This window comes from Periplaneta americana, chromosome 15 (genome assembly GCF_040183065.1).
Source record: "Periplaneta americana isolate PAMFEO1 chromosome 15, P.americana_PAMFEO1_priV1, whole genome shotgun sequence".
Taxonomy (NCBI): Eukaryota; Metazoa; Arthropoda; class Insecta; order Blattodea; family Blattidae; genus Periplaneta; species Periplaneta americana.
In genome coordinates, this window is record NC_091131.1 from 80,224,714 (window position 1) to 80,248,195 (window position 23,482).

Consider the following 23,482-nt stretch of genomic DNA (forward strand, 5'->3'; position numbering starts at 1 on the left):
AGTTCATAATTAAGTATCTTCAGATTATATTCAAAAGTGAAAACTGAATTTTAATATTGCTGTCAATTTATTAAGGATGTTCAATTCACTACGTTTACAGAATATTGTAAATTTTATACTGAACAACAATGTAATTTTATTATCTCAACAATAGGATTTACTCTCCACACAGTAACACAGTATTCGTTGGTGCACTCCACAGACGACAATGACAATTTACTTGGACTATTACGAACAACAATGAACTGTTAATCTTAACTAATATTCACAAAGCACTATTTACAACACAGAACTGTCAGTTCTCAGCTCTTTGTTTTGGCTAGTTCTTCTAGCTCAGTCACTCGCGTTCACAGAATCTCGAACCCCAGACCTTCAGAGACGATCCGCTGAACTTCGAACTCAGGTCCCCCAACTGCAGTCCACTGCACTCGAACTCCGGGCTTCAGGCTCCACAGTTACGGACACAACTCAAGTCGCGCTCTGGTCTCGAAGCTGGCTTCACTGCTACACAAGACTAACTCGCTTACTATCCAAATCAAATCTGCCTTCTTCTCGGAGGCTGGCTTCCTTTTTTATTTGCTAGGCAACGCTTCGCGGGCCTTCCCGACGTTTCCGTTACTGGACAATTTGAGAATAATGTCAAGCTGCTATTCTCCCCCTTCACAGCACTGCCATTGGCTTTCTTCCCCTCTCGTCGCGCCCCTCTAGTTTGCGTGGCTGCAGCTCCCTTCTCCACGTCACCCGAACCTTCCACGCGCACCCTGCCCTCTGTGGGACGCGTGATCGAGTCTCGACGGGCTGTCACATTGCTCCCTCCTTAGGGCTGCTCGTCCCGGGCAGTCCCTTGGTAGGCCGCTAGTTGGTCCAGATGCACCACCATCATCTTCCCTCGGGGTTGTCGCTCGATGCGGTACACCAAGCGGTATGGTCCATCCCAGGCACGCTGCAGCTTCGGTGATTTTCCTTTGGTCCTGGTAGGTCGATACAGCCACACCAGGTCGCCCTCCTGGAATCCTGCAGAGTTGGCTAATCTGTCGTAGCGCACTTTCATCCTGTTACTGGCCAACTTGAGGTGCTCTCTGGCCAGTTGGTGGACTCCATTCAACTTCTCGGTCAGTTCTGCCACATAGTCAGTCACTGGCTGGTCGGCGCTGGGTGGCGTGCCAAACAGCAGATCACAGGGCAGGCGCAGCTCTCTCCCAAAGACCATGTTTGCCGGTGTCATCCCTGTTGTATCATGGACCGAAGCTCTGTAGGCCAAGAGGAACAGTGGGACTCTGGCATCCCAGTCTCGCTGATGGTTGGACACCACCTTCCGCAGGTGCTCCTCCACCGTTTAGATGTATCGTTCTACCATGCCGTTGGACTGTGGGTGGAGGGGAGTGGTCCTGGTTTTATGCAACCCCCAAACGCTCGAGCAATTCTCCCATAAGGTTGGATTCGAAGTTGCGCCCCTGATCGCTATGCAATTCCCAGGGCACCCCGAATCGGCAGATGAAGTTGTCAAGCAGTGCGTCGGCCACCGTCGAAGCCTCTTGGTTGGGAATTGCGTACACCTCTGGCCATTTTGTGAAGTAATCCATGGCGACTAGCAGGTAGCGATTCCCGCGATCCGTGACCGGGAATGGTCCAGCAACGTCGATGGCGATCCTCTCAAAAGGAGGTCCCACGTTGTACTGCTGCATGGCTCCCCTGCTGCGTGTCCTTGGTCCGCAACTGGCTGCACAGGTGTCGCATCTTCGGCACCACTGTTCTGTGTCGGTTCTCTGATGCAACTAGTAGAACCTCTGCCTTAACTTGTCCAGCGTCTTGTTGGCTCCCAGGTGGCCTCCAGTTACTCCAGAATGATTCTCCTCCAGCACTTCCTTCACCTTGCTCCTGGGCAGGACAAGTTGTTCTGTGCGAGTCCTTCCATCGGCCGACTCCCAAATCCTCTTCAGGATACCGTCTTTGACAGTGAAGGATTCCCACTGGGCCCAGTAGCTCTTGTAAGTGGTGCTACGGTTGGCGATATCGGCCCATACTGGTCTCTGGCCGGACTCCACATCACGCAGTAGCTGTCCAATGTTTGGGCCCTCCAGCTGCTCCCTCCTTATGGCGGCGTTATCCCATCCTGGGCTCGGCTGGGCGGCAATCGCTCGGACTGCGTGGGCGCCATCTCGCTCTTCTACTTTCAGGCAGTGTTTGCAGCCATCCGGGCACGGGCGTCGTGATAAGGCATCAGCGTTGGAATGTTTCTTCCCTTGGTGGTGTTCGGAGGTGAAGTTGTACTCCTGCAGTCGTTGAACCAACGGGCGGTCTGCCCCTCCAGATTCTTGAAGCCCAATAGCCAGGTAAGTGCAGAATGGTCTGTCCTCAGATGGAATTCCTGGCCATACAAATATTTGTGGAAATGCTTCAGGGCTTCCACAATGGCAAGAAGTTCTCTACATGTCACACAGTAGTTTCTCTCAGCCTTGGATAGTGTTCGGCTGAAGTAGGCAATCACCCTCTCTTGCCCATCCTGTTCCTGAGAGAGTACTCCACCGATGCCTACGTTGCTAGCGTCCGTGTCGAGCGTGAACTTCCTTCCAGGGATGGGATATCCCAGTACAGGAGCAGGGCAGAGCGCCTCTTTCAGCGACTGGAAGGATGACTCCGCCTCGTCCGTCCACTGGAATTGTCGTTTCTCCTTGGTCAACTGGGTTAGAGGCTTAGCGATGTTGGCGTACCCGGCTACGAACCTTCTATAAGTGCAGAGGCCGAGAAAGAGGCGCAACTCCTGTTTGTCCCTCGGTCTCGGCCATCCTCTGACGGCTTATAGCTTCTCCAGGTCCGTGGGCACTCCGTTGGTCCCTACTACGTGTCCCAGGTAGCTGACCTTCTTCTGGAACAGATGACATTTCTTCGGGTTCAACTTCAGCCTGGCTTGTCGCAGTCTCTCGAACACTTTCCTCAGGTTCAACAGCTGTTTGCCGAAAGTCTTGCCGACCACGATGACGTCATCAAGGTACAGCAAACAGGTGTCGTATGTCAGGCCTCTCATTACTGACTCCATTAGTCTCTGGAATGTAGCCGGGGCGTTGCAGAGGCTGAACAACATAGTCCTTGGCCTGTAGAAAATGCCGTTTTCTCCTTGTCCTCCAGATGTAGCGCCACCTGCCAGTATCCTGACTTGAGATCCAACGTCGACGAGAACCACTCTGCTCCGGCCAGGGTGTCCAAGGTGTCGTCAATTCGTGGAAGGGGAAAGCAGTCCTTCTTGGTGACGTCATTCAGTCTTCTGTAGTCCACGCAGAAGCGCAGGTCCCCATTCTTATTCTTCACCAGCACCACAGGTGATGGCCAAGGGCTGTCGGATGCCTCGATGACCCCTCTTGCTTTCATGCCCTCCAGTTGGCTGTCAATCTCCCTCTGTTTAGCTAGAGGGACGCGTCGAGGAGGTTGTCTGATTGGGCGAGCATTTCCGGTTCGATGCGGTGCTGAACTTTCTCCGTTCTCCCATAGTCATTTTCAGACAGACTGAACACGTCCTGAAATTCTGTCAGTAGATCGTGGACTTGTCTTCTTTCTGCTTTGCTTAAATTCTCCGCCAATTCTCGAGCCAGCTCTTTCAGTGATGGGTCTAGATCTGGACGTGGTCGGTGATACTCCTCGTTATCTGCCAGAGACGTCACAGACATCACCGGCTCGACGCTACCTAGTACAGTTCCACTAGGCACCTCCTTGTCCCGATTGGTGATATTCAGGACCCTCACCAGTACCATCATCTTGTTCGGGAGTAGGGATCTGGCCACATAAACCCCATCTATCGGAGTTGTCTGCGGATCGAGGAGCAGGTTTCTCTTAGGCTGTCCGTCCAGTCTTGCCGTCACCACCATCTCGCAGCCTGCTGGGATTATCACTTGATTCTCCAATGTGAGTCTGCTGGCCATGGGTTGGTCTTCGACATCCCTCAGGAACACTTCATCCTGACCAAAACGGAGGATACGGTGCCGGACGTCCACCATTGCATCGAAGATCCGCATGGCGTCGAGTCCCAGGATGACATCTTCAGTGATGTTGGCGACGAACACCCACATCTCCAGTCTCCTCTTTCCCAATGTCAGATCCAGGAAAACCTCTTTCTGGATGGGCAGGCTCTCGCCTGAGGCAGTATGTAGCTCATATCGGCACAGCGGCGTCCTCCCAGGTAGGCCACGCACGACTTCCGGTCTGGCGATGGTGAGCGACGCCCCGGTGTCTACCAGTACTTAGCATGGGCGGCCTCTTATCCATCTGTTAGCAATCAGCCCATCGTCGCATATTCTGTTAACCGTCTTCAAGATCAGCCAAGGGGATGGTGATGACGGCGCCGACGTGCCCCTCATCGCATCGGCCTCTTCTAGTTTTCCTGTTTGTGACCAGATCGGTCACAGTCCCTCCTCAAGTGCCCAGGTTCGCCACAGGACCAGCAGGTAGGCACTCCTAGTCTTTGTCGCTCGGGTGATTTTGGTTGACGTTCCTCGACGTCGGCCACTGCGACGCTCCTAATCCGGTGCGATGTCGAGACGTTCACTGTCAACTTGGCTGCCTCAATCCTGAGGGCCGCCGCCAGAGCTGCGTTGATGGTGCGATACTCTGCCAAGAGTAGCTGTTGTCTTATTTCCGGGCCTCGAACTCCGCTGCCGAAGGTGTAGCCGCCTCTCCAGCGACGAAGTTCGGTGGTAGGCCCCTGAGGGCCTTATGGGCAAGTTGTTCCACCGCCATCACAAATTCTTGTAGGGACTCGCCTGACTGTTGGACCCTCGTTTTCAGTTGGGTCCTGAATGCTGCTGCGAGTTGATGGTCACCATAACGTCCCTCCAGGGCTGCCATTATCTCAGCGGCTGTCCCATCTTCTGGAACACTATGAAGGATCTCTGACGCCTGTCCTTGAAGTGCGGTCAGCAGCTGAGTAGTCTTCTCCGCTGGGGTCCACCCATTATGTGCAGCGGTGGCCTCGAACGGGCGACGGAATATCGCCCAAGACGTCGTACCGTCGAACTTCGGCGTCTTGACGTTGGAATATCTGGCTGAGGGCGATGGTTCCGCAGGGCCACTACATGAGGTCCTCAATTCTGTCGCCCGTTGAACTTCCTCGGCAATTATCTTTTCCTGTTCTCTAGCCTGGCGATCGACCAACGTGAGTATGTGCTTGTTTTTTTCAGCATGTCGGTCCATTAATGCGAGTATGTGCTTGTTTTCCTCAGCATATCTATCCAGCAACTCACTCGTTTGCTCCTGACGGTGCTCGAGAGCGCGAATTTTGCCGTCGAAATGGTCTACATCCTGTCTTAGTTCGGTCACTGTCTCGTTTATACTTGCAAAATTCTGGTTTAGCTTGTTCAAATCGGCCTTAAGTTCGTCTTTCACGACAGCGACAATTCCATCTACGTGGGCCGAAATGCTTCCAATTTGCGTAGTGACGTCATCTTTCACTCCGCTTATATCGTTCTTCACCTCACTGATGTGCTTGTTCATGTCGTCTTTCATTTCTGCTTTTACGTCACTTATGTCCGTTTTCATTTCAGCTTTCATTTCCGCGATTGCTTGCAGGATCTGCTGTAGGTTCTCCACTATGTCTATAATATCCCGCTCCTGACACCAGTGTAAATTTTATACTGAACAACAATGTAATTTTATTATCTCAACAATAGGATTTACTCTCCACACAGTAACACAGTATTCGTTAGTGCACTCCACAGACGACAATGACAATTTAATTGGACTATTACGAACAACAATGAACTGTTAATCTTAATTAATATTCACAAAGCACTATTTACAGCACAGAACTGTCAGTTCTCAGTTCACAGCTCGTTTGTCTTGGCTAGTTCTTCTAGCTCAGTCACTCGCGTTCACAGAATCTCGAACCCCAAACCTTCAGAGACGATCCACTGAACTTCGAACTCAGGTCCCCCAACTGCGGTCCACTGCACTCGAACTCCGGCCTTCAGGCTCCACAGTTACGGACACAACTCAAGTCGCGCTCTGGTCTCGAAGCTGGCTTCACTGCTACACAAGACTAACTCGCTTACTGTCCAAATCAAATCTGCCTTCTTCTCGGAGGCTGGCTTCCTTTTTATTTGCTAGGCAATGCTTCGCGGGCCTTCCCGACGTTTCCGTTACTGGACAATTCGAGAATAATATCACGCTGCTATTCTCCCCCTTCAAAGCACTGCCGTTGGCTTTCTTCCCCTCTCGTCGCGCCCCTCTGGCTTGTGTGGCTGCAGCTCCCTTCTCCACGTCACCCGAACCTTCCACGCGCACCCTGCCCTCTGTGGGACGCGTGATCGAGTCTCGACGGGCTGTCACAATATGATATCAGCCTAAATTATACAAAACATTTTGGGGGTCCGCCAAAATGAAATATGAGATTCAAGAGATCCGTGACACTTAAAAGATTGGGAACCACTGGCTTAAAGCATGGCTTCCTTTCGAAGAGAAGTAAAACTAAGAGGATAGCACAATGAGTCCATATTAGTGGTCTAAATACAACTGGGTTTGTTCCACCATTTACTCACTAATATTTCATCTATTAGGAATGGAAATATTATTAGTAAGTTTTTATGACATTACAGTAAGATCCTATTAAACTGCAACTGCAAGATGAATGTCTATTATAATTTCATATGTCAAAAATGTCTATCTTACCAAATATAAATAATGTTGATTATTTTGAAGACGAGATACAACTATTTCAGAAGGCACTCGTTCCTTTTCTAAGAACATATTGATAGCCTGGTCCACATCAAGATCCATAAGATCTTCTATCATGTCATGGATTGCTCCAAACAAATTATGTTTGTGAATCAGCTGAAACACGTCCTTGTGTCGCAACCTGCAATTTTATTATACATATTTTAGTCATCCCACTGAAAAGTGCCAGTGCATATTTTTCATTGCAGTATCCAAGATACTCGCATTGTAAAAGGAATATAGTCTACGTATATGTGAATTAACCAAGATTACTTTGTATACATTAATATTCAGCATTATACTTACTTGAGATACATGGCAAGAGCTTTATCATATTTCTTTTCATGTGAGTACAGAATTGCCAGTGCTTCGAGTAGTAAAGTTTTCTCTGTATCGTTCACTAGCAGATGTTCCAGAACTGCATTTACTACAGCTGGTACATTATACAAAGTGGGTGACCATTCTTTCACCAAATTGAGGAAACCCTGGAAAAAACAAAGCAGCAAAATCTTAATGTTTCAGGTTTTTGTGAGGAGTATGAAGCATTACCACTTCAAAGTAAGAAATATTGTCATAATTCTTTATTTATAAATAAACATATGACGCACTGTAAGTCTGAACGATATATAACACTAATATAATATCTATAGTAAATAGTATCCTCTGATTGAAGTTCTAGCTGATATGTACATCTAATGTATCAGGCAGTGTATCTCACCTGACGATATGTGTCAGAGGAACAATTGTTTGTATGCATCTGAAGTCTGACTAGTGTAATATGTAGCTAGTCAGTGATGTATGCAATGGAGAGGGAAAGGAACTGGCCACCCTACCCCATTGTCTCCTGGCCTACTTGCCTCATAAGTAGTGCCTTCTTGGTATCACTTATGAGGTTCAAACCTGTCTTCAGACAGTTGACTAAACAACAGTAAATAATAGCGCACCTGCATTTGAGGATAACTAACCTTTTCCTTAAAATATGTTGCTCTAGATCAATGGAATACCTTTTTTTCTCCCCCCTACTCCTAGGGACAACTTTCCATTCTAGCTTGTACCCCCAAAATTATTATACTTATTTCAAATTATACATAACTATATCTAAACTAAATTAAACTCAATAATTTACTACAAATTTACGTAATACGAGGCGCATCAAGAAAGTAAGTTTCCCTATTTAAAAAAAAACACACACTTTCAGGAAAACATTTATTGACAACAGGTACAGCAATGTTTCAGCTATTTTTCAACATAGCCACCATCAGAATTGAGACACTTGTCGTATCGTGGAATCAACTTTTGTATCCCTCTCTCGTAGAACTCTGCCGCCTGTGAATGGAACCAGCGTGTGACAGACGTCTAAAGCTCTTCATCATTGCCAAAACACTCATTGGAGGACAGGAATTTCTTGGAGGTGTAAGAAAACGTGAAAATCGCTGGAAGCAAGATCAGGACTGTAGGGTGGATGATCAAACAACTCCCAGCCAAATTCCGTCAAAACAGCTGCTGTGCGCTGAGCAGTATGTGGACGAGCATTGTCATGGAGGAGCACAACACCTGCAGTAAGCATTCCACGCCTCTTGTTTTGAATGGCACGTCACAATTTTCGCAGTGTTTCACAGTAACGGTCAGCGTTCACTGTTTCACCTCTTGGAAGGAAGTCAATGAGCAGGATGCCCTTCCTGTCCCAGAACACCGTGCACATCACTTTCCGTACCGACAGTGTCTGTTTGAATTTCGTCCTGACCGGAGATCCACTATGTCGCCAATGCATTGACTGCTGCTTGGTTTCTGGGGTGAAGTGCGAAATCCAAGTCTCATCGCCCGTGACGATCCTGTCGAGGAACTCGTCGTCATCATCATGATACCGTTGCAGAAATGTCAGTGCTGCTCCTAAACGTTGCATTTTGTTTGGGTGTCAGGTTTTTCGGCACCCACCTGGCACACATTTTTTTGAACAGCAGGTGCTTAGTGACAATCTCATGCAACAAGGATCGCGATATCTGCGGAAAATGGCTGCTCAGCTCCGTATTTGTGAAGCGATGGTTCTCCATGATGCACTGCCGCACCAGCTGAACACGATCATCATTGATGAAGGACGGTCGCCCACTGCGCTCTTCATCATGGACACTTTGACGACCTTCGGAAAACTGCCTACACTAGCGAGCTGCCGATGAATTTCAATTGGCGCAATGCTTTGTGAATTAAAGAACTTTATCACCGACCGAACCTCGCAGGCGGCGGGAGAAGGAATAAGAGCTTCCATTTCGGACCACTGCTGCCATGCTACTGGCACCAGGCGGGACCTGTCCAGCTGGCATATGATTGATACGTCATAGATCTGTTATGCATGCGCAATTGACACGGCTAATTACGTTTACTTTCAAGGGGAAAAAATCGGGAAACTTACTTTCTGGATGCGCCTCGTATTATAGGAGCACAATTAACATAACAAGTGGAGCTGCAAGATTCCACTGCTGAGTAGAATAATAGAAGGCAATACAAATTTACTCTGGCAGAAATGGTTTTCATTTGCTCTGATCATTCATGAACTTTTTTTTTTTTTCATGAAACATATATGTTTATTTCAAATTTTACGTAGCCCCTAAGAAGACATCGTGTATTCCCGGTTGAATATCATTGCTCTCGATTACATTTATGATTATTTAATGTATACAAACAATTCACCTACGCTCTGCACTATTGGATGGTGTAAATTTCTAAGACAAAGAAATTTTGTTTCAAAATTTCTGTATTGACATTAAAAATTTCGTCTCCAACATTAAGAGTAACCATAACCAAGACTGAATCACATTCTCTTGGAGTCACAATGAGAAAGATTATAATGCTAGCCAGAAATATTTCGAATGATGTGATCACTGTGCCTAAGTACAGCATATACAACTTAGCAGCATTATAACCGGTCATAGCATGTGAGAAGTAGATCATATTATCCATACACACTAGTGGATATAATTTTCTAAGGGTAGACCATTTGGTTTTAAAGATAAAAAACTAAGTAAAATAATTATTAATATGTAAGATTCATATTAATACACAGTTTTTAAAGTAGAGTGATTCCTATCTGTTAGAAAGAGCCACTATTATTTAATCTGATCTATATAAATCACGAATGAAAATAAAAAATTCGTTAATATTTTAATTCAGGTTTTTGAAGTTCAACTCACCTATCACAAATAGTTTAAAATTAAATAATGAAAGTAGTTTATACGGATTTGAAATGCCTGGAGGGGGGATGTAGTTCCAGACGGATTTTCTTCTCTCCCCGTCTCCAAATCATCTCCCGAATTCATCACTGAGTAAATGACTCGTGGCTGTAGAAGATAGCAGCCATGCAATAAGTGACAACCAGTAGTGATTGTAAAAGATTCCCTGTACCTACAATTTTCCAATATCTTATATAATCCACAAGGATTCGATCTCTGGTACTTTTGGTATGAAACCATCAGTTATGTGACAGAGTTATGCTATTTCACTGTACATTACCTGCGGCTCCATTTTCAGAAACTCATACAGCACCATTTCATAGATGTGAGGATCCAGTGCATTGTCTCCACGAGGCAAGTAACGACTTACAGCTCGCAGCTGCTGCACCCTAGCAAATTTGAAAACTTCCTCTTCCCAAAGGCGCTTATCTTTCCCTGGTGAACAATTGAAGGGAACGAAAATTACTTCATGTTCAGTCAGAAATCGCAGCCACCAGCAAAAGATCACAACTATGAATTACGTTTTGAGTAATGACCAATAATACTTTTTTTATATTGTAATATTGAATTCTGCAATATAAATTTGTAGTTCTTTCATTCCGGATAATTGAACTGATCATTGCAGAAAGGAGATGCAGTAAAAACCTAATTTAATGTTCCTGTTTTTAAGGACTAATCTGTTAAGTAGCAGCCAAATTACCATAAGAATAATGTAATTAATTACCACTTTTAAGGAAACCCTGTTTAAGGAAAATCCCGCTTTTAAGGAATATTTTTCAAGTGACTTTGTGATAATGAAGCTCGAAATATCGACTCAACTTTCAATAAAATCAATAGTACCAGCATATTCGATAGCGCATCTCAATTGATAGTAATGTGGCAGCATTATTTTTTATCGTTCTTTATGGTCTAGTTTTGAATTGCTTTCACAGAGTGGTTGCTTTGCTTGTTTTGTTTTCTCGAGTTGTGTAGATCCTGTTTCCAAGTTTTTTTTTTTTTGCTTTGTTTATTAGTTTATGTTGTTTATGCATCGTTATAATGGCGATTAAATGGAAGAAATTAACTATTGGACAGAAAGAGAAAATAATAAGGGATCCCGAGCTAATCTTCAAATAACACTATTACATATGGTAAAAAAGCATGGTTTACCGACTACTCCATTTGAAGAATTAGAAAATATTGTAATGAAATTTATTGTAAATAATAATAAAATTACAGGTCTAATTAAATGGTTATAATAAAGTTTCGTATATAACACACGTTAGTACTACTTATTTCAGCTTTTCCTTTCCATTTTATGTAAACCCTCTCTTAAGGAAAAAAAAAGTAATCCCCCAGAGATTCGTTAAAAGGATTCTACTGCAAGTAACGAAATGTACGTAATTGAACATGTATTAATACTCATAGGCCTTTTATACACGATCTCTTGCAAAAATGAGTTAAGTCTGATAGTTTTTATAGCTTCGCTAACTATCTCTGTCAGCAGGTTCCTTGTAGATGTAGGACAAATCTGAAACTTTTCATCCATTATCTACTGCACATGTTTTTCTTTAACATGTAGTTAAATGGCGACCATATCTGAATGTTTTGAAACTGGTTTATATCTGAATAAACCCCATTTTTTCCCATGAACAAGATTATGAAATAGTGATTATGATTCTAAGAAGCTCAATTAGGATTTTGAGGCATCACCTCTATAGGCTACCTGTACTTAAGAACATCTTTCACATGATAAACTTACAAGTCATTATTGAACATCAATCTCCGTCACGTATTTAATTATGGTCTCCTTTTATTTTCTTTTATTGAAGCCATTATCCTACCTTGTCTTTAATGGCAGTCTGTAAATTCAGGAGGTTTTAAAAAAAATTATACTTTTCTAAAAACTTACTTCTTAACAAAGTTACAGGACTTCCAAATCACGCTTGACTTCTGAATAACCCTACAGTATTAAATCAATTTCCTCCTAGTTACAGACAAACAAAATATAAAACATTAATATTTGGTCAATAAATCATGTAACAGATTAATTAATTACTGAATAAATTAACAAACAAATCATGAACGTGCAATACGAACACATCATAATAAATAATACGACGTAAGTACAAAGCCTTGTCTTTTATGTAGTATTTTAATTACAAATGCTAGCTACTTACCTAAAATTTTAAGACAGAGTTGACCAGCTTCATCGAATTTATGCTCAAACAAGAGATGATCCAAATATGCACGACCGACTTGTAACAACGTATGTCTCTTCAGATCACGTCCTTCAAACTGAGTTACAGCCTCCATTGCAGCCTCATATTTGCTGAAGAGAATGTAAGTTTCTAAATACATTGAAAGCATAAAACGTGAATGTGTAAACTCAAACTATATTCTTGGAATGTATTTAATTGCAGATTTACAAAATATATTGCCTATTTCTACAAGAATTTCCATTAAGAAATCTTATATTTACAATTTATATTACAATATTAAAGAAAACAAGTACATTTTGAACTGTTACAAGTGAGATGCTGTTTCTTTGTAACCTTTACATTAATATGAAGGTACTGTACAGTACCAATTAGCACTTACGAATGTTCAATAAGCCACTGTACACGATCATCTGCATCATATGGACTTGCCACAACAACATCTTTCGGGCTCACAATGAAGAATCTACTTTCTTCTATTAAACATTCTAAAAATAAAAAGAAAAGAAAAAACAGCATTCTTAGCAACTACAAATGAATATTATTGATTGCTTTTCATACAGATTTCGGAATTAACTTAATGACATATATATATATATATATATATATATGTGCGAAAATCACGTATGAAAGAGGAGGAAACGAAAGGAGAGAGAGAAGAGGGAAAGAGGTAGAGGGGGAGAAAGAGGTAAAGGGGGAGAAAGATGGAAGAGGCAAAAGAAGATAACACTTCAGAATTAGGTTTTTTGGGTAATCCACCATATCCTGGAACTTAACATTTCCAATGTTTCGAAACTACCTACAGGTACCAACATCAGGGCAGTTAGGTAAGACCAGGGTGGGTCATCTACTCTTTTGGCTCGTTACTCCAAGATATTCCAGACAACTGACTAGTTTTAAAATATCGATTTTTTTTTTGTAAAGCATAATCAATTAATGCACAAGTTTGTTTGTCACTCTTTGTGATGTGCAAGTGAAAATTTAGCAAAGAAATATAAATACAGAGATTCAATTTAAGACAAGAAACGTAGGTGAAGGCAAACCATACTAACACAGGAAAACTGCAAGAAATTAATGTTTATTTTGCTTCTTCGTTATAGAAATTGTACTAGTTTTTAGTACAGCAAATGAATGGTCCTCCAAAAGCACATACTGCTACAACACTGTCAAACATAAGCATTACAAAATTACAGAAATACAGGCATTGAAACCATGCAACTCAGTTACTCATGAGCATGTCTGTGAATACTTTTCGTTTTATCAATAAAAGAGGGTTTGCTAGATTCAGAGCTGTTTTCCTTGATGAATATTGATGTCAGCTACTTAAATGGAAGAAGGGATGGAGAACATGCTCACACGCAAACACATACACAACAATAATAACTAGTGTTCAAAGACCCTTTGGCCTTCTTCATTAAAATGCTTGCATGACGGAAATGCTGGTGTGTTATAATGTGTAAAGAATTACTGGCCCAATATTTTTCATAGAGATTACAAATTCGGATTGATATATTCTTTAAATAACAATTACAGACACAGTAGTTTCACAGACCTGACAGAAGAGGAATGACTGCATGGTTTGTTTCAAGTTTCAAAAGGATTCATGCTAGCATCTACATACCTAGTAGACTGCAATTTAAAAACTACAATTAGTGTCTGCAGAAAAGGTGATTGTTGATGTTTATGGCCGTCTAACACCATGTGATTTTTATTCGTAGAAAAGTTTAAAAAGCATCGTATATAAAAGTGAACTATACACACTAGGAGATCTCGAAGACATCATCATACAGCTGGAGATTACAAATATTCTGCTTGAAGAACATAGAAACCCTAGAAGTTGATTATATTATTTATTTCCAATATTACGTATTATGAATGAATGTTCTTGCTCTCTTAAAATTGTTTCTTCAAAATGTGTACTTTGCAAAGAACTGACCTCCCTAATGGACAAAAATCTTTACAGTGCACAATGTTAAGAAAAAAAATCTAACTACATGCTACTGGGATGTAAGATGGCGAATGAAAGAACCCCAAAAAAATCTAACTGCATGCTACTGGGATGCAAGATGGCGAATGAAAGAACCCCAAGAAGCTGAGCATTAAAAACGAACCATATTAATGAAAGTGCAACATTACTTATTTCAAACACATAAAGATTACCATATTTACTTGCGTAATAGATATACTTTAGTTTTGATTTTTATAACAAAAAACTAGAGTGCGTCCTTTATGCAAGGAAAAAAAAAACACGTATTAAAGGTGCACCAGCTCGAAAGTTGAAATAATCGATAGAATATTATGTAATGATACAATGGGCCGCGACTAATTTATATATCGATTGCATCGCACGTAAGACTATCTATAGTTAGCAGCAGTTACATAAACAGATGATAACTTGTAACAATGAATACAGTGACAATATGACAAGACACTTTATTGTTATTATTAACACTAGCCTTATCTCACTCATTGTCAGGTTCAACATTACTGCTATCATTTGTCACAGATTCATATTTCTCTATGTCTCTCTTACGCGGGGAATTTTTTTTTTTTTATTTTTACGCGAAAAATTGGGATGCGTCCATTATGCAGGGGAGTCCATTACGCGGGTAAATACAGTAAATTATACCATTTTTCAACATCACTGAAAGACTACTGTATTTATTCTTTAATTCAAAACGAATTTAGAGATAATGTTGCAAAACTTTACAGACAGTATGCTAATACAGTAAAAATGAATCAGATAAAAAATATTGTTGGTGATAATCTCTGTTGGTACTCTCCTGTAATTTTAGTCTTAATACTCACCAAGATGATAATCATTGCATTTATATTCCTGGTAACCACGTAGGGACAGAGAGTCTGTGCAGATTTCGACGTAATCTTCCACTCTAGGCTCCACTACATAAAGCTGAGGGCGCTGAGCTTTTCCATCTGCATCAGGTTCCTTGACATATCCAAGAATTACCAGCTGATTGTCTAGTGGGCCTATTCCACAGATGTAGAATTCGGTAGTGAATGTGGACACTGTAAAACAAATATACAAATTAAAACATCTTCAACTACTCATGGCTGCTGTACAGTAACAGACTACCATTTTCATTTATAGAAAAAAGACTGAATAATTTTGAGAAATTTGCGAAAATTCTAATACCAAATTAATTTGTTATTAAAGAATTAGTACCAAAAAGCTTAAATGTTTATTAATGCAATAATTTTCTTGAAATTTCCTACCTGGTTCTACTACATACTCTGGTAATTCTCTGTTAGAGAGTTCAGTCAAGCTGCGTTTCCGTATCATGCATACCCTCACTGTATCTACCCATCCTACGAGCAGAGTAGTGGCATTCTTCCAACACAAATTGCAGCGATAATGTTCTGGTAAAGCACTGAAAAAAATGAAGATATGCATAAAACTGAAAATTGAGGCGTCTTTCACAAAAGCAACCATCTCTGTAAGCAATTATGTTTTAATTTGTATATTTGTTTCCCAGGAAGGGAAGAAAATAGTGTACAGAATTATCTTACAGTATTTTAAAATCAAACTTAATTTAAATTAATGTTAATGGATTAATTGCCTCGGCAACAAACATTCAAGAGATGGACGCTAAAGGGAACCAACAAACAGTAGCCACAATTTAGTCTTTATTAAACACGAATGTGTACAACTTCGAGCCATTTCTTATCTGTTCTGGAATCTGGAGGCCTGGCTCAGGACCTCGCAGAGTGAGGGTGATTGTGGAGTACTGGTGGAATGATGGCAATGGTGAGGGGAAATGGGAGATCCCTGAGATAAATCCCCCACACCTAATTTGTCCATCACATATTCCTTCATGACTCAGATAGATATCGAACCTGGATCGTCACTATGTAAGGCAGGAAGGCTAACCACCTGGCCATGGACGAGTCTAGACACAATTTAAAAATGCAAATTTAAACTATGACGACTGTGTAAAAGACACTTCAATTATTACCTTGTTTAGTTAGCCTCCTTTAAATATAAAGGTTGTTTAGAGATTATGAGAGAATGGTATGGCAATAATGAAGCAATGGTGAAATGAGGACGGCAAGGGAAATCAAAATACTTTGAGAAATCTGTCACATAACCACTTCATTCACCACAAATCTCACAGGATTTACTTAGGATTGAACCATGGGTCCTTTGCTATTATCTGATGAACCTATGGGTGTGCTTACACAAAGAATTATGCGTGAAATTATTTATGTTAACCAGGGGTTATAGAGAAATCCTCTTCAATGGTTCACCTTCTCAATAAAACTGAGTGTACTTAGTGTTTCAGCAAGGAGAAAATCTACAGTTTCTCATGGAAATTTCAACTGAAACATAACACTTTCTGTACCTAACGGACAAGTACCTGAATCAATAGTGTTGCATATGAAAGCCTAAGTATCTTGTCGTATAAGATGCACAATAAACCAAATGTTTAGAGCTTTAGCTTTACATATTGAAGATGTTGTTGTTGTTTTCTAATGCCAGGCGTTTGACAATAAAGTCATTTGACCTCTTGCACTCCAATATTTTTCAAAGATATTATCATGACCAGCCACTGAAGCACAGATTTTGAGGTGTTCCAAATCCATTTCTTGGTTTGAGTTGCACAATGGGCAGTTAGGGGACTGATATATTCCAATTCTATGCAGGTGTTTGGCCAAACAATCATGGCCTGTTGCCAATCTAAATGCAGCTACAAACGATTTTCGTGGTAAATCGGGAATTAACTGTGGATTTTGATGCAGGGAGTTCCATTTTTTCCCTTGGGATTGAGTTATCAAATTTTGTTTGTTGAAGTCTAAGTATGTAGATTTAATAAATCTCTTCACAGAGTAGTACGTAGATTTAGTAACAGGTCTGTAAGTAGCAGTGCTGCCCTTCTTTGCTAAAGCATCCGCATTCTCGTTTCCCAGGATTCATTGGAATACAATTCTTTTATTGAGTGATATTAATTGAGAGAGCATTTTAGTTATTTCTGCTGTTTGAGATGAAGGTGTGTGTTTAGAGACGATTGATAGAATAGCTGCTTTGGAGTCTGACAATATAACTGCATTCCTAAATTTATTGATGTGGCATAGAAGATTCCTGAGACTTTCACTTATTGCAATGATTTCACCATCAAAACTTGTATATAGTTGATTCTGTACCATTAAAGTAGTCCCCGCCCGGAGATCCGATTGGGGGACTATTTTACCTCCGGATAATTTTACCTTAATGGTATTCATTTCATATTGGAGTTAAATGGCAAGTTGTAGCCGATTTAAGTGAACACCATATTTTAACGTTTTGGTGACTACTTCATTCACACACAACCCCTATATATCAGCTATATTGAAGATGTGGGTTCAAATTTCACCACACCAAAGCAGAATTTGTAGTGGTAAAAGTGTTGTGGGCATATTTTCGAAGAGTACCTCTATTTTCACGGCCAGTATTCCACCAATTGCTCTATTAATCATCGTTTTCATGCTGGTGCAATGCAGATTTACTTCCTATGGCACACTAGGGACTATGTCGAATGGTGAAAAAGTGATCCTTAAGTCTGACACATCACTTCTCAAGTTTGCTATGGTCAATAAAATTGAGAATAAAGCAGCTTCTGGGATGAAGGAGAAAACTTCTTTTATCTAATCAATAAATTGTTGTTAAAATAATAATATCATTAAAAGGAGTGTGATTATATTTGTGATATAATTTAATTATTATTTGTTAAAGTTACAACTGTACTGAGATGTAACAAGCAGTGCCGAGGATAAGTACAAAGTACACTTACTCTGGATTCCTGTTCCACTTGATGAGGCCCAGTGAACACCTGGCATTTATGTCATACACACGTACTCCTATGTCGCTTGCCCAAGCTACAAATTGACCATTCCACGTAATATTCTGAACTCCTCCTTCAGCTTCATACAGTACTGTCGACTTAAGCCTGGATAAGAAAGTCTTTTCATGCAAGACTAGCCGTTCATCACCTGTTTTTGCAAGATTACAGTGTTAATTATATACCTATGTCAAACTAAAGAGTAATTTCTTAAATCATTTTTGGTGCACTTGTGAGACAGTATATACGAGTATAAGAAATTTATGATACATTTTATCTGTGAAAAATTGTTGATTAAACTTACTAGCCTCAGTAAGCAAACCTGGGAATGGGGTGATGATCTAAGTGCGAAATAATTTGTGCAGGCCATGGAATCCTATTTATACTCATTCATTCAGTTCCTGGGAGAAATTACTACACTTTTATTTCATCTCAGCAAGATTATGTAAAATTTAATTTCGAAATACAATTTTGAAGTTATGAATAGACATTTTCATTAAAGTAGTCCAAAAATTTCTGGTCAAATAATTAGAATGCTGAACACTGGATCCGAGGTTCTAGCAAGACCGAGGACTATGATTTTCATACCTTTCTTTGGAAGGAAAGTACAGAAAGGGATTTCATGTTATATACCTGTAACTTGTCAAAGAACCATATCTCTGAATTAAAAAGCTCAAAAAAATTTCAGCCACAGTCTTCCTGCCAAATTCGAAGTTAAACTCAGCTTGTCAATCACCTTTTCTATTTATCATTTTATTATTATCAGAGATTATGAATTCTGCTTTCTAGACATTCCCACTTTACAAAAAATACAACACAGTTCATTTTCGTTTTCATCACTAAATTCAAGTCTCTCACCTGTAATGAATCTTCTTCCAGAACCGGACTTGTAGTAGTTGGGATCAATAGCTATTGACTTGACAAGACGACCAATCACCATATTGTGATTGTTCTCAGTTGAATAAAGACCATATATAAAAACCTGTTAAAATCATAAATAATTGACATACTGATATCGATTTTTACAGAAGAGTAGTGTATTTTCTTATATCACTGAAATTAAAAGCTTTTACGATGCATATTTACAAAACAGCTATTATTTCATACATAATTTAGGCCAAGTCAATTAATTTAAATCCTAGATGGTCACTTCTCATTCAAGGGTGACGTTGACTGCAATTTGAATACAAGCAACTTCCTAAAATTAATAGGAATGAGTATGGTATGGAAGTAAAGTTGTAGCCAGATCTACATAGTTAATAGCTCTCGCTATAATATGTAACCGGCCTAAAAATAGGACACTAATTTTTGTACCAGTAATTATCTTTTTCAATGTCAACAATAATGCAAAATGTTAGTAACAAATTGAAAATGTACCTAAATTAAAATCTTTTGAAAATGCAGAAATTCACTATTTCGTATCTAACAAGAGAAAGTTGTGTAATATTACAGACGAAATTATGCACTATATTTTACCACTGATTACATTATTCTGTCTCTATTAGAAACAAGGTTTTAAATCTAGTGTCACACTAGCCTCAAAGTTACACTTTCTCTATTTACGCCTATCAAGAATTACAAATCCTTTGCATTCAAGATAGTTTTCCTTTTGTTTCACTGCAAAAGTCAAGTTGTATTTTTTTTTTAACATCCGTAAAGATAAAAGCCTACCTACAGATGAGGGTAGCCTACGAATTCTATCTGGTTGAAAGAGTAATTGCAAAGGCAAACAAGTGAAACTTATAACTACACCTTTATCCTATTTCAAATTGTCACGTGTGGCCAAAAAAAAATAATAATGTAGCAAAAGTTATATTACGAAGAACAAAACTATAATTAATAAGTTAATCCAAATTACAGTTCAAAAAATACAAGAAAAAAGATTGAGTTCACAATCCTTTGCATAATGCATAGTGCAATTTTCAATTACACTTCTGGATGAAGAAAACAGAACCCATAGCATATACTTTTCGAGTAGGTACAAAAATAAAAATTCGAAACATACTTTTCCATCATCAGAGCAGCTGGCTATGAAATCTCCATTCTGGTCAATGCTGATTTGATTAACAGCAACAGTATGGGCACGCAGTTCTTTACTGCGCACATTGTTACCCTGATGATCCAGCAAGTGAATCATTCCCCAATGACTTCCAACACAAACAAACTGAAAATAAAAATTCATATTTCTTATAGGGCTGAAACTAAATGCATTAAAATATTACATTACCAAAATCATTAATAAATCTTCACTGAAAGTTTTTTTAATAACTGCTTACAATATTTCTATGAAAAGAATATATAATTATATCAAATTAATTTTATCAACTATATAATTAAGGGCTTGGTGCAAGAGGGAGATAACTCCAAAATTTCATTTCTTCTGTCTACATATAGGGAAAAATTAGTGGCATGTTTGGTACAACAAGAACGAGGTAGATTTGATGGAAATTGAATGTGTTATAAGAGATTGATATATCACTATTAACAAAAATTTAAAATTAGATGTAATAACGTTTGCAGATGATCTTGTTTTACTAGCAACATCTGAAGATGATTTACAATGGTCAGTACCGGTACACAATTTAAACTTAATAGCTCAAAAATATTCAATGGAAATATCCATTAACAAAACAAAAATAATGGCTTTTTGTGGTAAATACCCAATACTAAGCAAAATTTGTTTAAATAACACAATTTTGGACAGAGTTAATGAGTTTAATTATTTAGGATATAAACTTTCTTTTGTTGAAAATTTGGATTTATCAGAGAAAATTGTAAAATTCAACAAATCAATGGGCATCAATAATAGAGTTTTAAAACCTTCATTAATACAAAAATCAACTCGTACATGTCTATATCAAATAATAGCTCAACCAGTCTTATGTTATGGGAGTGAAACGTGGACTATAAGGACAAAAGATGAAAGCAGACTAACAGCTTGCGAGATGAGATTCATGCGCCAAACAGCTGGCTACACTAAATGGGATCGAAAGAAAAATGAAGATATCCTTCAAGAACTTAATGTGTCATCAATACTGGACTATATCTCCAGATATCAGTTAAACTGGAAGGAACGCGTCTCAAGAATGGTTTCATCCAGGATCTCTAAGGCAATAATGAAGTATCGTCCAAATGGGAAATGGTCACTTGGTCGACTATGAAAAAATGGCAAGAAAATCGCTTTTTCAGGCCGTAACAGTTCTTTTGGAACTAGTACTTGACAGGATGATGATGATGATGATGATGATGATAAGAGATTGAAACTTACCTCGCTTATGTGTTTGGTGCAAGAGAGAGGCAATTAATTGTCTCTCCTGAGAAATGTGGTAAAATGAATTACCCTCTCTCTTGCACCAGACCCTTCCATTATCTACATCAATGTTTCACTTTACATACAAACTCTGTCCTTATTATTCGAGCACTTACCATATCTGCCATTAAATCCGAAGCTGATAGATTTTTAAGGGCCATAAAAATCCTTAAACAATGGAAATAAATAAATGGTGCTGCTGCTTCAGTATGGCACAATGAATGATAATGATAATTCTGATTAGGGTTCAGCCTCTCTCCCCACTCCCCATGAGGTTCCATACGAGTAAGCCTCAAAATAGAAGTCCTAGTGCACACACACAGACCGCAAAATGAGCCCAATAAATCCTTTCATGTGAGGATGAAGACAAAATCATAGTTTCAGCGAAAAGAACTCAATGATCAATCACCTAAAAATTGATCAGTCTTTACCCTTGAGTGTGTTGGGAAAAAAACAGGAAAAATACTCAACCAGGCAATTTACTGCAACCCAATTTTGAATCAAGACTTGATAGTTTTGTAGTCAGACGTGCTGGATGTACTATTGAGATATCAACTAAACTTAATATACTTATAAGTCTACTAACTCAATTGCTGGCACTTATAAAACTGCCATATAATGTGACAAACCTTTGGATGTACGGCAATGCAACTGGCAGCATCTTTGGTGAGAATATTCTGGAGATCATTAGTTAGACGTACATATTTCAGTTTTGGTTCAATTTCTTCTGATGTAGAACTATCCTTGTCTTCATCTTCAGCATCGCTAACACCCTCAGGTTCCTATGAATACAGGACAACATTTATAAGTGAGATTCGGAAACACATATTAAATGTTCATAAACATGTCATTACGAGAAAAGTTTCTCAGCCAAAAGAGTCGTGACATGTTCTTCATTGTTAATCTTAAAGAATCTGTTACAAAACTAAATTGGTTTATTGACACGGACATTACCATTTGAACATAGGTATTAGATTTAAATAACATATAGCCCGATTTGTTAAGAAAACACTAAGGATGAAAAGGAATAAAATTACTAATGTTACGAAAATCAATAAATTTATTACTTTGAATATTCTTACATTTATATCAGGTGCAGATTTGAAATTTCTGATGACGACTACGATGATAATAGAGAAATAGTGTAAAAATCACAATCATACAGAACAGAGATGTCATCCTTAGACGTCTAAAACATTGTTCCCAAAATTTTGCAAGGGGTTCACCAAAATTTTTCCCTAATGGCGGATTTTGATATTTTTTATTGTTATGATTGTTGTTTAGTCAACTGTCCGAAAACAGATTTGAACCTCATAAGTGACATCAATAAGGCATCACTCATGAGGCAATTAAGCCAGGAGATAATGGAGTAGGGTGGCCAATTCCTTTCCCCCTCCGTTGCATACATCACTGACTAGCAACTTATTACACTAATCAGACTTCGGATGCATACAAACAATTGTTCTTCCTCTGACACATATCGTCAAGTGAGATGTATAGCCTGAGAATAGATGTACGAGTACATATCAGTCAGAACCTCAATCAGAGGTAATTGTTATGGTATTATTATTACAAATTACACATGAAATATTGAACTGTAGCAGCTATGACTCCATGTGGATTAGACATATTGTTTTCAATTCTTTGAAATGAAGCATGTGTTTAGATATTTAGTGACAGGGAATAGTTCCTAAGTCTGTTATAAGGAAAAGATTTGATTGTGGACACAGAGATGCGTGCCACGCAACGAAAGAGAGGAACAGATGGGTAGGTACAAAGACATGCCGCTATGCTATGGCTTTATGCAACTGAACAGTGACAGGTGGTACAATCCCCAGTCTGACCCAGGCTAAGAGGTGGTTCAGGAGGTATTCTTTGCAGAGACGTGCATTCCTAGTTCTTGAACATCTTTGTACACTTACATGTGCAAATATATGTCATCTCTTAATTCTTTTGATGTCTTTCCAACATGTTAAAAGGTTTGCAGACATCGTGCCTGAACCTCTGTTGCCTTCTGGTAGCACTTAGAGTGGTCATAAATTGTAGTTTGAGTTGGATTTTAAAATACATGTTTCTGCATTAATTTCTAAAATCCAAACTTTCTCTTGGGGATAGTTAAGCTTCACCTCAGAAAATGAACGTCCAATCAAATCGCAAATTTTTAAACTTAATAATTTTACAGTAAATGTAACAACTAATCACAATGATAAAATTCTG

At 39.7% G+C, this 23,482-nt stretch overlaps 1 protein-coding gene across 6 annotated transcripts in view; it reads right to left on the reverse strand.

The window, feature by feature from the left end:
* Positions 1 to 23,482, reverse strand: part of lt (vacuolar protein sorting-associated protein light) — a 41,104-nt gene that overhangs the window by 14,666 nt on the left and 2,956 nt on the right. For all 6 annotated transcript variants that reach the window (XM_069847707.1, XM_069847711.1, XM_069847710.1 and 3 more), the window contains exons 3-13: positions 21,895 to 22,047; positions 19,961 to 20,119; positions 18,814 to 18,937; positions 17,908 to 18,106; positions 15,356 to 15,510; positions 14,930 to 15,148; positions 12,504 to 12,609; positions 12,083 to 12,234; positions 10,204 to 10,358; positions 7,006 to 7,184; positions 6,655 to 6,841 (exon numbers count right to left, since the gene is read on the reverse strand). In XM_069847707.1, coding sequence (XP_069703808.1) covers positions 6,655 to 6,841; positions 7,006 to 7,184; positions 10,204 to 10,358; positions 12,083 to 12,234; positions 12,504 to 12,609; positions 14,930 to 15,148; positions 15,356 to 15,510; positions 17,908 to 18,106; positions 18,814 to 18,937; positions 19,961 to 20,119; positions 21,895 to 22,047 — 1,788 coding nt within the window. The remainder of the gene's footprint in view (positions 1 to 6,654; positions 6,842 to 7,005; positions 7,185 to 10,203; positions 10,359 to 12,082; positions 12,235 to 12,503; positions 12,610 to 14,929; positions 15,149 to 15,355; positions 15,511 to 17,907; positions 18,107 to 18,813; positions 18,938 to 19,960; positions 20,120 to 21,894; positions 22,048 to 23,482) is intronic.